The sequence below is a fragment of the Labrus mixtus genome, chromosome 23, assembly GCF_963584025.1.
Source record: "Labrus mixtus chromosome 23, fLabMix1.1, whole genome shotgun sequence".
NCBI lineage: Eukaryota > Metazoa > Chordata > Actinopteri > Labriformes > Labridae > Labrus > Labrus mixtus.
Window position 1 is genome coordinate 4,823,341 of NC_083634.1, and position 16,104 is coordinate 4,839,444.

Below are 16,104 nucleotides of genomic sequence, written 5' to 3' on the forward strand. Positions count from 1 at the left end.
AATTTGAAAACAACGGGGAGGGGGAGACATGTCTGTGTGGGAGTATAAACTGCAGCATAATAGAATAAACACATTAACCCTGGTTCTACGATCTCTCTGGCAGATCGTCAACACATTACAATCCTTCACGATCTAAGATCTTCTTATCGCACCCTTGCACTCCACTATAAGCAAGACTGTAATGTATGTGTTGTATATCAACCTGCCATGCCTCAAACACTTGTGATCATTGGATACATTCATGAACTAAACTTTCTTTGCAGAGTTACATTTTGTCGCCCTGAATACTCCGATATGAGAGCAGATCACGTTATAGCCACATCCATCCTAATCCTATGTACTGTGTGATTAAAATTGTATTAAACCCACTCCCAGATGATGCTCTATAATTATCTCATGACTCATATCTGATCAGTCAGTTAATAAAGGCCAATTTCCTCTACTGTCTACACAGGAGACCCGGCGCCCACCATGCCGGGCAAACTGTCAAAATACAAACTCTTTCACAACACAGTGAGATAGAGAAACACCTCCTGGGGGGCTGTTGGAAATCCTGCTATCACACATCGCATTAGGAACACAAATACAACTTTTATTGACTTTTTTTTTCATCTATCACACTTGCTCACTGCTTGGGTTTCCTCTCTGCTCTGAAGAATATGGAAATATAAATAGAAACACATGGATTTTTCCCAGGAGAAGACCCAAGTGGGTTACTGAAATAGAAATTGTTTTTGGTAAAATGCATCACTGACGTGCTGAATAAAAAGTTATGCACATGAAATCTCTGTTTATAAGAGTGAATGATTCCTGATTCTCTACATTTGGTGGCAGATGGTTTGCTTTGTGAACTAAAATGTCACTTTTCAGTGCTCCCAGTGTAGCTGGCAGTGAGCGTTAAATGACTGGAGTCCAAGACTTCTGTGCGTTGCCTTTTTTACATTCTGACTAGAAACTTGAGCCGCAGATTTAGTTGGTTTTGAGAAACAACATCTTAAGAGTGGATTGTTAGCTTCACTTGCATCATGCAGGTGTCTGTTTATCGTGATTAATTCAAACTAAATTATTATCGGATGACTGTCAGTGGTTTCCAGGATTTCGTTTGCTGATGGTTTCTAACAGTTTAAATCTTCACACAGATTGTTTTAAATGTTTGATTTAACTGATGCAGACTTTTTATGTCTAACATAAACCTTCTCTTGTTAATATATCTGTTGATAGGTTTAGTGCATGTATGAAAGGGGCCTTAGTTTTCAGAACAGTAAATAGGCTGTTTGACATGACTTACCTGAGCATGTTTTTGTTCCCTGCAGGATGAACCCTGTTGATTTATGTGACTGTAGACCTTTGTTTAACTACTCTCTTCGGATAGATGTTCACATACCTCAAACACTTGTTGAGCTGAACAAATAGCAAAATCATGAATTTGTTGTTTTGTCCATCTAACTCTGGAGCATTTCTTAAAACACAGAAGCACCTTGGGGCTGGTTGAGACTTCTTATTGCTTTTAAAGATAGATGTATAGACGGGGGTCAGAGGAGGTGGAAACAGAGAAAGTCAATCCTAATACGGCAACTTTTATCGACCAACGTGACACAATTACTTCCTGCTGTCTGCTCTGATTCGTCAGGAAATAACTCAAAGGAAAAAAGAGGGAGTAACAAGAGTGTGTAGATTATGTGGGGATGGTTGTGATTGTGACTCGGCTCAAGAAAAGAGAAAGAAACTCAAATCTGTTTCATGTTTGTGTTCATAGACTGAACAGAAAATCTTCAGCCGCTGCAGTTTTAGTGCTGAGGCAAGGGATGCTGGGAGAATTAGGATTAGGTTTAGGTTATGGTCAGGGTTGAGATTATGCAGGCAGTAGTGTGTGTGTGTGTGTGTGTGTGTGTGTGTGTGTGTGTGTGTGTGTGTGTGTGTGTGTGCATTCATTTTATCTATGAGTATCTTTTCTTAATTTTCTCCAGTATCATATTACACTGAGTGTGTTTCCACACCTGCTGTGTTTGACCCGTCCATGCTGCCTCCTTTCTTTTTTTTTTGGACGTCCGACAACATCACAGATGGTGTGTGAGGATGACACCCAGACATCACCATAACGACCAGCAGCCTTGCCGACAAAAAAGAAAAACCTTTTAGCTGAAAACATCTGAGGGGACATCTCAGCTCCAGCAGCAGATTCTCTCATCAAGATTTTGATTCTTGTCTGGAGAGTCAAAATTCTATTCAGCTCTTTAGTAATCTTTTTACTGTTGTCGTACTAAATATTCTTCTGGGACTTTTTTATTTGTATCGATCTATTCTTTGTAATTCCCTGACATAGACAGAGCTGTCCTCTCTTAACAAATGGTAGGAAGTTAATTGATTAATCAATAATTGGCCAAAGAAGAAGATGACAGTGGGACATCACACCGATGAAAATAAGTTATATGATATATTGTAATTAATTTTTTTCATTTGATACACTTTATTTTTCCCTTTGTTATTCAGAGAAATGCTTCTCTCACACACACAGGCATGAATTACAATCACATGCAAAAACAGAACTTCCTCTATATGACCATAGTCTATAACTTAAAGGTCATTAACTATGACTTTACCCTGAATACCCTCCTCATTATACTGCATAATGATAGAAAGTACGGGCCGACCGATATGAGATGATGACGGATTTTCTTTGTTCCTTTTTCAGAGTACATTAATTTTTAATTTCTGTCAGGACCTAAAGACAGTTTCAACCAAAATCTTAAAAAGTGCCTTTAATGTCCCGGCACATGGACAACAAGCCTCTCCTCATGTTTACCTGCTTGGTGCCTCCCTCTTACACAACATCCCCAAATTCCAGAGACAGATGTCAGCTAAAAAGCATTAATGTCACAACATAAATCAGAGCATTGTGTCAAGATGAGTGTACTATCTAACAGCTGTTCATTTACCGTCTCTCCTCCTCATGCAAGCCAGAGATTCACTTTAAAGTAAACAGTCTTCTAAACAAACACAAATCTTATAACATTACACAGTTTTTTAAGAACACAGATTATAACAGATCCAGATTATAATCGATCCTGTATCCCCTTTCCCCCATTGGTAACTGTAAGCAGGTATATCTATTCATGGCAATACAAATTAATGACACACTAACGCTGATATTGATAAGGGCTAATTTCCCAGCAACAGGAACAAAAACATTTCAGGGGTCACTTAAGGGGTCACAAATTTAAAAAAATGTAAAGTCACTTTTAAAATAATTATTTATCACACTGAATGCCTTAGTCACTGATTGTAATGCATGTCTCAGATAGAATCATCATCCAACATTGATAACACACATTACTGTGCAGCTAAACACGGGTACATTTCATGTGCAGAGCTTAAAGTTTTCATCGTTTTTCTTCTGAGAACATTTTTCTTCCTTGTGGAAAACTTTCCCATCAGGCTGCTCTTTCCACTTCAGGGTGACTCCACTCAGTCCTTTCTCCTTCAGCCTGTTCTGGAGCTGAAAGATACATATGGAAACAATTTCTAAACATGTTCTTAAATCTGTATTGTTGCTGGGAGCTTGCATTAGTTTCACCTGGCAGGCTAACAGGATAGAAACACAGTCAAACAAACAAACACACAAATGAAGACAGAAATTCCCCCATCACTCACTTGGTCAAGCAATTCAAGTTTACTAAAAAAAGTTTGGAGACTCACCTTTTTCAGTATGTCTGCTTTCACAGCAGGGTCATTCAGATCCACAGTGGAGTCCTCTGGCTTCATCCTGAGCTTTATCACCTGCTGTTTTGCTGTCATGCAGAAATAAAGAAGAAACTGTGCTGTTGAGTTACTGCTTCATTACAATTAATGACAGTGTAGCATAAATTATAATCATCTAATTCTACAATCTCTTTGTTCAAGTGAAAGTCAGTTTATCACTTACATGCAGGGCTGTAGCAAACGAACGGGAGTTTAGTTTCGCAGTCAGACAAAATCCATTGTCCTGATGTCGGCATCTCCGCAGCTCCACAAACCACGCTCATGGAGCCTAATGGAGTTCGAATGTCTTTCCAGTATGTGTATGTGGAGGGACTCCCATTAGACCAGTTAATGTCAGGATCTCTGTACAAACCAATCCATACCCAGCCTCCTTCTTGCACCCTGCTCAGGATCTTCTCAGTGTCATTGAAGTTCCTCACAGTGGCCAGGTCTATGAAGTTCTCCCTGCAGTGCTTCTGAGCATCGGACCAAGACATGCTTTCTTTGACAAAGACAAACTCAGGATCCTGTTGTGTCCCTGCAGTTAGAGTTAGAAAAAAAAGGAAATGATTGATCCAAGTAAAATGTTCAATAAACCTCTTTGAAAGAAAGATATGTGAGATATATAATGAATTAAATCGTTAAATGACCTTACTATATGATCAGACATTAAGGAAACATGCTATGTTGAAGTGCTGGCTTCTCTGACAACAACGCAGCAGCCAGTAGGTCCTCTATCAAAGTTTTGATGGACTGTATATGTTTTAACCAGAAGATTACCGACCCTATTATTTCTGTGTGCGTGCACTAAAACTTAATTCCACTCCTTCATAAATCAGCGCCCAAGTTGGGCCAATCAAAGCAAAACAGCCTGGACATGCCCCTTGTTTCTTGCTCTCTTACCTGTGTAACAGATAAAATTACGTATGTGAGAGCAGAAGTGATCCCACAATGTTCCACTATTGTCAATTAGAGCACAGAATTGACCTCTGTGAAAGTCAGGTTGTGCAGAGTGCCAGTTCCTATAATCAGCCCCACTCTCTGTGTAGCCGTCTGACCATTTCCACTCGATTTTACTGTACAGGCCGATCCAGACAAAATGTTCATCAAGCAGAGATGGAACTGTGGAGAGAAGTTGATCCATTTCTTCAATGTTTTCAACAGTGGCAAGGTCTGTGTACGTCTCTCTGCAGTAGGTCTGAGCTTCAGTCCAAGTCATAGGCTCAGCTACATAGTGGTACTGAGAGGGAAGGCATGAGGAGATGTTCCAGCCTGTGAGGAGAACACACATACAGTAAAGAGTAAATAAACAGTTGCTTTGCTGCACCTAGGCCTGGGCGATAAAACGATAACGATAATTATCGCGATATAATTTTTGTCAATATAAATATGAAAAATGTAAGATAAAATTTCAATAGGTTTAAACATGTAATTACACCATCACTGGGAAACGGGAGCTCCTTCAACACTAGTTGCTACCCGATATTAAAGAGAAGAAGAAAAAGACGACGAACAGCCAATCATGTTGCAGAGATAGGGACGTAGGCGGGCTTACAGATGTTAGGAGTGGAATGAAAACACAGCTGAAATAAGCGATAGAGACCCTGAAGAAAACAGGAGAGAGCAGGAGAAAACATCGTCGACAAGAAAGGCCGCTCAACTTCTGGAGTTTAGAGACAGTTTGGATAGTTTACAGACCGACAAAAAACAGAGTAAAGTGCTCTGTTAACTGTGCCGAAGACAAGTGCAGCTAAAACGGTGACACCACAAACCTGACCCGTTATAACACACCGAAGGAAAGAAATGACCAAATGTCATGAGTGTTAGTGTGGACCATATTGTAAATAATATAAACAGTCTATGGTGTGGACCCTCAGTAAGCAGCGTCGTATCAGTATTTCCAGCTCCCTGACAATAAAGAATAATTAAACCATAATTAACCATCTGGTTTCTTCAACTTTCAAATCAGCTTTTAAATTTGAAAGAAATAATGATTGACAATTATCGTGATAATTATCGATATCGATTGATATGACATTTTTTATCGTGATAAAATTATTTGTCATATCGCCCAGGCCTAGCTGCACCTACAAAATGATTTATATAAAGCTACTTTACCAAACTATTAATGTGCAAAGTCTCTCTGTTTATGTGGAGATGCACCTGTCGAACAAAATTAAAAATAATATGTACACTGCCTTCTATTATATTATTCTATTTTATATATTGCTTTTTATTGAATTTTTAAGGTTAACATTTTTTTCAGACCAACCAATATAATCATAAAGACAACCCCTTAAAACACTTAATTACTGAAGACATTGTGGATTGTAACAAAATAAGCAGTTATAATTAAACAGAGTTTACTGACCTGAGAGACACAAGAGACCCAGCCAGAACTTCTCCATCGTGGTGCTCTGTGAACTGAATATGACAACAGTCTCTACTTATATCACTGACACTGATATGCAAATCTAAAGAAATTCAACACCAGCTCCTCATCCCAGCTGTGGACACAGGGTTTTTCCTGCATAGAGAATTCTTTGACCCAAATACCCAAAGAGGTTTTACCCAGCGCCAAAGGACAATCACGAGCGCCAAAAGAAAAAAAAGACGATTCAAATTGCAAATCAAATCCTCTCTGAATGTGTGTTCAAAATATCAATACATCAAACGACTGTTGAACAAGCAGAACATAAACTTAAATACAACGTCTCTGACTTCTAGTAGTCATCTCCCCTCTCATCCATTTATATGGCTTGTACTAGATAGCAGCTGATTGACTGTTCGTTTCTTTTGACTGGTTCCGGACGCTCCGCTGACACCCACAAGCTCTAAATGCGGCTTGATTTTCTGTTTGGCGAGTTAACTTCAACGAGCAATCCACTTCATGGCGGTAAATATTTATCCCAACAGTCATGTTAAAACTATACTAAACCGCGTATGATGTAGCTGCGGCTTCTTGTCCCTGCTCCTCTGCTGTCTGCAGACGGGTCATCGCGGGGGCACGCTGAGACGATAGACACACCAACATACATGGCTGCAAACACACACCGGAACGCCAACCACCACGCGCACCTGTTTACTTGTAGTGCAACTGTGCAACGGAACACTGTATATCCGCTATCCGTATGGACCGAGTCGGGAACGTACGTTCAGCTTTTCTCCGTTCACTTCCACCGTGTCTGCTTTTAGCAACAATCGATAACTTAACAATCGATAACTTAACGATCGTAACGTCAGCCAGCTGTAGTCTGTGAACTTCTCCACACAGACTGTCAAACAGCGCTGCGTTATAGCCAGCAAATATATTTTCATAATTTCTCAATTTCCTGATCTGATCAAATGATCCAAATTATCTGTGACTTAAATCTGTGATTATTTGACATAATAACTTAGTAACTCAAATAAATGTACTTAAACAAATGTGTATGTAAAACGAAAACACAATTTAAAGCAAAAGAGCAGCCATCATAGGAAGAGGGTGAAATGCACTGACAGGATGTGACCTCCCCTCTCCCAATCTCATTACACCCCTCTCCCTCAAAATCTCGTCTATCATGTTTATCATGTAGCCAACATTTAATGAGAGAAATTTCTGAAGTCAGGAGTGTAGGTTGTCAGAGCAATGTGCAGACAGTGGTGCAGATGCTGGGCAGTGAGTGATGCACGATTAGTAGTCTTAATGGCATTCATGTGTGAGAATGAGGATTCACATGTGTAAGTTGAGCCAAACATAGTGAGAATGAAAAGCGCCAGACTCCTTGAATGAGGGAATTTCTCCTTGCTCACTGCATGAGTCCAGAACTTTTGAAAACCTGTCAGCTGGAATGACTGTCGCAGGTCATCAGATGACTGAATGTCAATCAGTTCAAGTTGCAAAGATGCCTCATCCAGTGAGGTGACCAGTTCCTTTGCATAAAATGCAAACTCTCCATTGACATCCACACAGAAAGTGTCCTTCACAAATGTCATTACCTCTGTGGGAATACTGAAATGTTCGAATCTTGAGGTAAAGTTTATTTTCAAAGCATCTATGAATCTGGTCATTGCCTCTGTGATAGGTAGGCCTGATTTACACAGTGTGGGGAAATTAAGCATTTAGCCTGGACATAGATCAGCAGAAAAAAGAGAGAGCTTTCTCTGAAAAGCATTAAGTCTCTCCAGAAGCTGAATCTCTGTTTTATCCCTGCCTTCCAGCTCCGTGTTAAGGTGGTTCATGTGATGAAAAATGTCACACAAAAAGCAAACCGCAGCACAAAAGTCCTCGTTCTCCATAAGACACAAAAGTATTGGCCTTTTTCTGCTTTGAATTACGGAGAAACACCAGTATCTCCTCTCTGAGTTCACAAAAACGTTTCCATGCGTTTCCTTTGCTGAGCCATCTCATGTCATTATGTGTAAGCAAGTCATTATATTGTGATGACATGTCCGTCAACAACTGTCTGAAAAGGCAGTGCTGTAAGCTGGAGGTACAACGAATAAAGTTAATTTCTGCCATGACAGAGTCCATGGTTTCTTTTAACTCACCGCTTAGTTTAGCACACAGGAGACTTTGGTGGATCAAACTATGTAATGATCTCAGCTGTGGAGAAACAACCGCCAACCTTGCTGACAGTCCCTGAGACCTGCCCGCCATCGTGGGTGCCCCGTCCGTTACTAGCATGTTAATATGTCCCACGTCTAAATTGTTCTCTTCAAAGAATGAGATATTTTTTTTAAATAATATCTCACCAGTCGTCTGACCTTCCAAAGGAATTAATCCAAGTAGATCTTACCGAAAACATTCACCGTCATAGAATCTGACATAAATACACAATTGTACACAGACACAGGGAACGGATCCAAGATGGCGGCGCGCACGGATGCTGCGGCTCACGGCTCTCCCTTTTTGTGCTATTTTCTGTGTTTATCGTTAATGTTTTATGTGAATACTTGTGCAAATCGCTGCTATAGCCGCCAGGACTTACTCGACATTGGTTTTCGGCACAAGTTACCTATCACAGGCGACTTTCAACGCACTCACAATATACCCGACGACATCGCGAGAGCATTGGGCTCTCCGTGGATTGTTATCAGGTCCAGCAGGCGGCGGAGACAGCGGAGACAGCGGAGGGAGAGAAAGCAGAAGCGAGGACGCCGGTCAGGCCTTCTGGTGAAACTCAGAACACAGCCACACAAGCCTCCTCTGCCCAGTATGTTCCTCACAAACGCGAGATCAATGGCTCACAAGATGGACGAGCTGGAACTACAAATGGCTGGGAATCGCTATGTTCGTAACTGCTGTGTTATGATTATAACTGAGACCTGGCTTCACCCGCGGATCCCCGATGCTGCAATACAGCTAGCAGGCCGCACTCTCCACTGCTGGGACAGAAACAAAGACTCCGGTAAGAGCAGAGGAGGGGGTCTTTGCATTTACGTACAGAAGGACTGGTCCAACAATAGCATAATCATAGATAAATACTGTTCCCCAACATTGAATTCATGTCAGTTAAATGCAGACCATTTTTCTTACCCAGAGAGCTAACAGTAGTGATAGTTACGGCTGTATATATACCTCCGGATGCTAATGTTAGCACAGCTCTCTCCACCCTGCTAAACACAGTAAACACACAGCTGCGTGCTCACCCCGATGGAGTTCACATTATAGCTGGGGATTTTAATCAGGCAAACCTTAAGACGGTTCTCCCGAAATTCTTTCAGCACGTTAAGTGTCCAACCAGGGGTGCAAACACACTTGATCATGTTTACTCTAACATCAAGCACGCATACAGAGCCATACCTCTCCCTCACCTAGGCCAGTCAGACCACCTCTCTCTGCTCCTTACCCCGGCATACACCCCTCTCAGGAGGAGAACTACACCCCTTACAAAGACTGTTACAACTTGGCCTGAGGATGTACTTTCTCAGCTACAGGACTGCTTTGCTAACACCCAGTGAGATGTATTTGAACATCAGGACCTGGCAGAACACACAGAGACAGTACTGACCTACATCAAGTACTGCATTGAAAATGTCACTGTTGAAAAAAGCATCCGGGTTTTTCCCAACCAGAAACCCTGGATGACCAGCCAGGTCCGAATGCTGCTTAGAAACCGCGACTCTGCCTTCAGGTCAGGTGATAGAGCACTGTACAGTGCTTCTAGAGCCGACCTGAAGAGAGGAATCAAGGATGCTAAGTCGGCCTACAGGAGGAGGATAGAGGACCACCTCTCTGACAACAACCCACGACAGGTGTGGCAAGGCATACAACAAATCACAAACTTCAGGGGCTGCAACATCACACCTGGGAACTCGGACGCCTCGCTGGCAGAGGAGCTGAACTGCTTCTTCGCAAGGTTTGAGAAAACTGAGCTCCACACAGCCACACTACCTCAGCCTCCACCAGCACATAGCACCGTCACACTCACAGGAGCACGAAGTGAGACGGGTGCTAAGAGCAGTAAACCCCAGGAAGGCAGCTGGCCCAGACGGAGTACCAGGGAAGGTGCTCAAAGCCTGTGCAGACCAGCTCTTACAAGTCTTCACCTGCATCTTCAACCTCTCCCTGTCACAAGCCACCATTCCATCCTGCCTGAAATCAGCCACAATCATACCCGTGCCCAAGAAATCAACCACGGACAGCCTCAACGACTACCGTCCAGTGGCTCTAACACCGGTCATCATGAAGTGCTTTGAGAGGCTGGTTTTACACCACATCAAAGCCAGCCTTCCTCAGACCTTCGACCCACACCAGTTTGCTTATAGAGTAAACAGATCCACAGAGGACGCCATAGCCATAGCTCTCCACACTGCATTGAGCCGTCCCCAGACTGTTAAGCTTGGACCCCACGTCTCCTCCACCCGCCTCACCACCCACAGGGGTGTGTGCTGAGCCCACTACTGTACTCCCTCTACACATACGACTGTAGCCCAACCCACCCCGGTAGCACCATCATCAAGTTCGCAGACGATACCACTGTGGTTGGACTAATCTCAGGGGGAGACGAGTCTGCATACAGGATGAGATCCTGAAGTTGACAAGGTGGTGTTCAGTGAACAACCTGGCACTGAACACCACGAAAACAAAGGAAATCATCTTTGACTTCAGGAAGCACCGCGCAGACCCAGCTCCCCTCCACATCAACGGTGTCTGTGTAGAGAGGGTCCAAACCTTCAAGTTCCTGGGCACCCTCATCTCTGCTGACCTCTCCTGTACTCCCAACATCTCTGAGATCACCAAGAAGGCACAGCAGCGCCTGCACTTCCTGAGAGTGCTCAGGAAGAACAACCTGAATGAGAAGCTGCTGGTGAACTTCTACTGCTCTTCCATCGAGAGCCTGCTGCTGTACTGCATCACAGTGTGGTACGCCAGCTGCACTGAAGCAGACAGAAAGGGGCTTCAGAGAGTAATAAACACAGCACAAAAGATCATCGGCTGCACACTCCCCTCACTTAAAGACATTTATAACTCCCGCTGCCTGAACAGAGCAAAAAACATTGTAAAGGACAGCTCGCACCCTGGCTTTCATCTGTTCGACATGTTGCCCTCTGGCAGACGCTACAGGTCTGTCAGAGCACGGACAAACAGACTCAAGGACAGCTTCTTCCCCAGAGCCATAACCACACCAAACCTGGACATGCGTTGACCGTCCCACCCTCACCACACATATGCAATATTTATTTTATATTTCTGCAATAATTTTATTTTCATAATGTGCAATATTTATTTTATATTTCTGCAATATTTTACATTTCATACTGTGCAATATTTATTTTATATTTCTGCAATATATATTTATATTCTGTAAATAACTCCTACCATACATGAGAATGAGAGTTCCTTTTTTTTTTTTCTTCTTCTTTTGTTGTTTTTAGCTGTGGATGCTTGCATGTGTGTGCACTTTAAGGTGAAGCCAAATAATTTTGTTGTACAATTGTATAATGACAATAAAGACATTCTATTCTATTCTATTGTGCTATATCACTGTTGTCCGTTGATTCATCCACAGCTAGCGACATCACCTCTGCTTTCCTCAGTTTGTCCAAAAGAGACTCGAAGACGTCCAATGCGAGGACCTCCACTCTCCTTATGGCTGAAGTGTCTGATAATTTAATTTTTTTGATTGAATCAAACTGTTTCGAGTTTTCTCATCTGTTACCATCTCCTCAATCGATGCAAGCATACACTCCTTGACAGTCTCTGCGTGTGTAAATGGCATTTTCTTTTTGTCATGCTACTCGTAGCGATGCTGATGAAGCTCTCTCTTGTTCGGTAACCGCCAAAAAAGTGTGCAACGTCTTTGGTCATAACATGCAGTCAGCCCCGATATCTTCTAGTGGCGAGCATCACACCCCAGCGGGAAAACGGTGTCAAAGTTAGCATGGGTCATTTTAAAATGTCTTCTCAAGTTGTATTCCTTGCACACCGATACGCACTCGTTGCATAATAAACACACGGGCCTCATACAGACAGAAATAAAGAGATACTTCTTCGTCCATTCGGTGTTAAATTGTCTGTTTTCTGAGTCCACTTTTCATTTTTTTTAAAGTAGAAAGAGACATTATGAATGGCGCTAGCAACAACCGGATCTCTGGCGCTGCTGATGAGTGCGTTGAGACCGCGGAGATGAGAGCAGCGCATGCGTCAAGCAGGAACGAGAGCAGGAGATTGATGAACAAGAATAATTGAGACACCATGAGGTGAGACACACAAATTGGGAAAAAAATCTGTGCCTCTGTCACATGGTCATACGGATATCATACACGTCGGCAATTAAAAAATAAATAAAACATACAGTGATAGCCTACATTTTTAAGAGTAAAATAAGACTTCTTAAAGGGCCACTAAAAATGACGTCGCGGGCCAGACCCGGCCCCAGGGCCGCCAACTGAATAGCCCTGCTGTAAAAAATCATAGCGGACGTCCTGTTGACATCAGACAATGACTTCCACTGACTTTTCTGTAGGTCTCGGCCTGCTCTAACATGTAAAAAATAATAATAATGTATGTAGGCAAAAAAACCTATTTGTAAAAATCAATAGTGGGCGCCGTTGAGCTAATTTGCAAACTTTGTTCATGAAAACACCAAAATATCAAATTTTTCGCCAGGTCCGATGACCGTGCAAATTTTGCTGAGTTTTCATGCACGTTCAGGCCTTTAAAAATGCGTTTGTTTAGGGAGAAAGAATAATAATTACTTGCATTACAATATGGTCCTTCGCACTGTCAGTGCTTCAGGCACTAATTATGCAAATGAATATGCAAATCTCAGACAGTCAAATCATGCTTACCTCCGAAAAGGATCAAGGTTGTTTTTCTTGTCGCTGTGAGAGGGTAATTTGTTTTTCAGGCAGCAGTAAACTCATACATCCAACAAACAATCTACATACAACATGAAAGTATAAAAATAAATGTATGTAACATTGATGTGATAATGTGTCTTAACACCAAAATAGATAACAGAAGACACAAAAGAGTACACAAGACAAAATCACAAGAACATAAATTTGCACATAAAATCGAGCACAATGCAGTGAAATAAATCCCCCCCAGACCCCCTCACCTGATGGTTCCCCCTTTCTAAAGAATTTTTTTTAAATGTTATGGTATAAATCAACAGGGTGGTGCTGAAAACTAATAATTCAAATTAGTTTTTACTTGCTGGACAATTTTTTGTGTAAAAATACAAATATTAAATATATTTTTCTACTTTTCTGTTCACTAGGGATCTAATAAGAGGTGAAACTGACACCAAATTGCAGTGACTAAATACATAAATCCTGCACCTTACCTTTTTCGTACCATTATTCATATTATTCAGTTATTCAGATATCACATCTATTGTTGAATAATTGTCATACAATATATGGTTTACCACAGAGTAGCTGTATCATATTATGGGCTATGTCTTGTGTATGGTTGTTATCATGAGTTCCTACCCATAGTTAGGGCTGTCACTTGTACTTAATTTAGGGCTGTGGAACAACACTTTTGTGATTAATGCGGGGGCGCTGGTAGCCTATTGATTAGTGCAAGCACCTCTTGTACAGACACCATGAGGTGAGACACCATGAGGTGAGACATCATGAGGTGAGACACACAAATTGGGAAAAAAATCTGTGCCTCTGTCACATGGTCAAACGGATATCATACATGTCAGCAATAAAAAAATAAATAAAACATACAGTGATAGCCTACATTTTTAAGAGTAAAATAAGACTTCTTAAAGGGCCACTAAAAATGACGTCGCGGGCCAGACCCGGCCCCAGGGCCGCCAACTGAATAGCCCTGCTGTAAAAAATCATAGCGGACTTCCTGTTGACATCAGACAATGACTTCCACTGACTTTTCTGTAGGTCTCGGCCTGCTCTGACATGTAAAAAAGAATTCATGTATGTAGGCAAAAAAACCTATTCGTAAAAATCTAGTGAGCTAATTTGCAAACTTCGTTCATGAAAACACCAAAATATCAAATTTTTCGCCGGATCCGATGACTGTGCAAATTTTGCTGAGTTTTCATGCACGTTCAGGCCTTTAAAAATGCGTTTGTTTAGGGAGAAAGAATAATAATTCCTTGCATTACAATATGGTCCTTCGCACTGTCAGTGCTTCAGGCACTAATTATGCAAATGAATATGCAAATCTCAGACAGTCAAATCATGCTTACCTCCGAAAAGGATCAAGGTTGTTTTTCTTGTCGCTGTGAGAGGGTAATTTGTTTTTCAGGCAGCACTAAACTCATACATCCAACAAACAATCTACATACAACATGAAAGTATAAAAATAAATGTATGTAACATTGATGTGATAATGTGTCTTAACACCAAAATAGATAACAGAAGACACAAAAGAGTACACAAGACAAAATCACAAGAACATAAATTTGCACATAAAATCGAGCACAATGCAGTGAAATAAATCCCCCCCAGACCCCCTCACCTGATGGTTCCCCCTTTCTAAAGAAATGTTTTAAAATGTTATGGCATAAATCAACAGGGTGGTGCTGAAAACTAATATTTCAAATTTGTTTTTACTTGCTGGCCAATTTTTTGTGTAAAAATACAAATATTAAATATATTTTTCTACTTTTCTGTTCACTAGGGATCTAATAAGAGGTGAAACTGAGACCAAATTGCAGTGACTAAATACATAAATCCTGCACCTTACCTTTTTAGTACCATTATTCATATTATTCAGTTATTCAGATATCACATTTATTGTTGAATAATTGTCATACAATATATGGTTTACCACAGAGTAGCTGTATCATATTATGGGCTATGTCCTGTGTATGGTTTTTATCATGAGTTCCTACCCATAGTTAGGGCTGTCACTTGTACTTAATTTAGGGCTGTGGAACAACACTTTTGTGATTAATGCGGGGGCGCTGGTAGCCTATTGATTAGTGCAACACCTCTTGTACGGAGGCTATAGTCCTCCAAGCAAGCGGCCTGGGATCAAATCCGGCCTGCGGCTCCTTTCCCACACGTCATTCCCCAATTGTCTCTCCTCTATTTCTGATTCTACCTCTTGTCCTATCTCTAAAAATGAAGCCATGAAAAGCCCAAAAAATAAACCTTTCATTTGTTTTTAAATTGATATAAGCACTACAATGCAACCCATGTAGACACCAGTATAAATTTTAGTTTAATTCTCTTATTTACTGAAAAGTTCCTCTTTAGCAGCTGAGCAGGCCGAGCAATCAGACACAGAGAACAAATTGCTCCTGGGAGGTGATATGTCTCCCCTGTGTTTTGTTATCCAGTGTCAGCGTTAAACAGGAGTGAAACTTAACCCCGCCGAGGTTAGAGATAATGATTAGCTGTGATCACTGTGCGTTCAAGCACATAAAGACACACGGTAACTCTACTCACAGGTTTGTTTGCTTTCTTTGGCTTTCTTGAGTCACACAATCAAGAAGAGCCCGTCTGTAGGCCGCTGTTACGTCCCCGTTTGATGTAACAGTATGTGCAGGACAGTAGAGCATCATGTTAGAGTGCATTCAAGAAATGTATTGATTATTTTTTAATACTGACAAACCCAAACAGTAAAAGAGACAGAATGGAAATTCAGTAAATGTCTGAGTGGCCATATTTGGACGAAGGGGTGGAGCTGGAGGGGAGCAAGATACCACTGAACATTGGTGCTTACCAGGTTAGGAAGCTGCATTAAAAATAGAGAGAAGCTGTGATGTTTTGGATGCTCATTTTGTCCGTCAAAGATAGGATGTATTTCCATAGAAAGTAAACAGTCCACAGAGTGGCAACATGTCAATCACAGGGAGCTCCACCCTTTCCTTCTCCCAACCGAATGGTCTCTTTGACTCTGAATGGAACCATCATTTACAAAATGAACATCATGCTGTATTGAGGAAGACTAGA

At 41.4% G+C, this 16,104-nt stretch overlaps 1 protein-coding gene across 1 annotated transcript; it reads right to left on the bottom strand.

Moving 5' to 3' along the window:
- Nucleotides 1–2,598: 2,598 nt before the first annotated feature.
- LOC132958848 (lymphocyte antigen 75-like) lies at nt 2,599–5,616 on the bottom strand. Its single transcript, XM_061031926.1, has 4 exons — nt 4,642–5,616; nt 3,923–4,276; nt 3,697–3,788; nt 2,599–3,496 (listed from the first exon to the last, which is right to left on the bottom strand). Exons 1-4 carry the CDS (start codon nt 5,027–5,029, stop codon nt 3,359–3,361), a joined length of 972 nt encoding a protein of 323 aa, XP_060887909.1. The 5' UTR covers nt 5,030–5,616; the 3' UTR covers nt 2,599–3,358.
- Nucleotides 5,617–16,104: the final 10,488 nt, after the last annotated feature.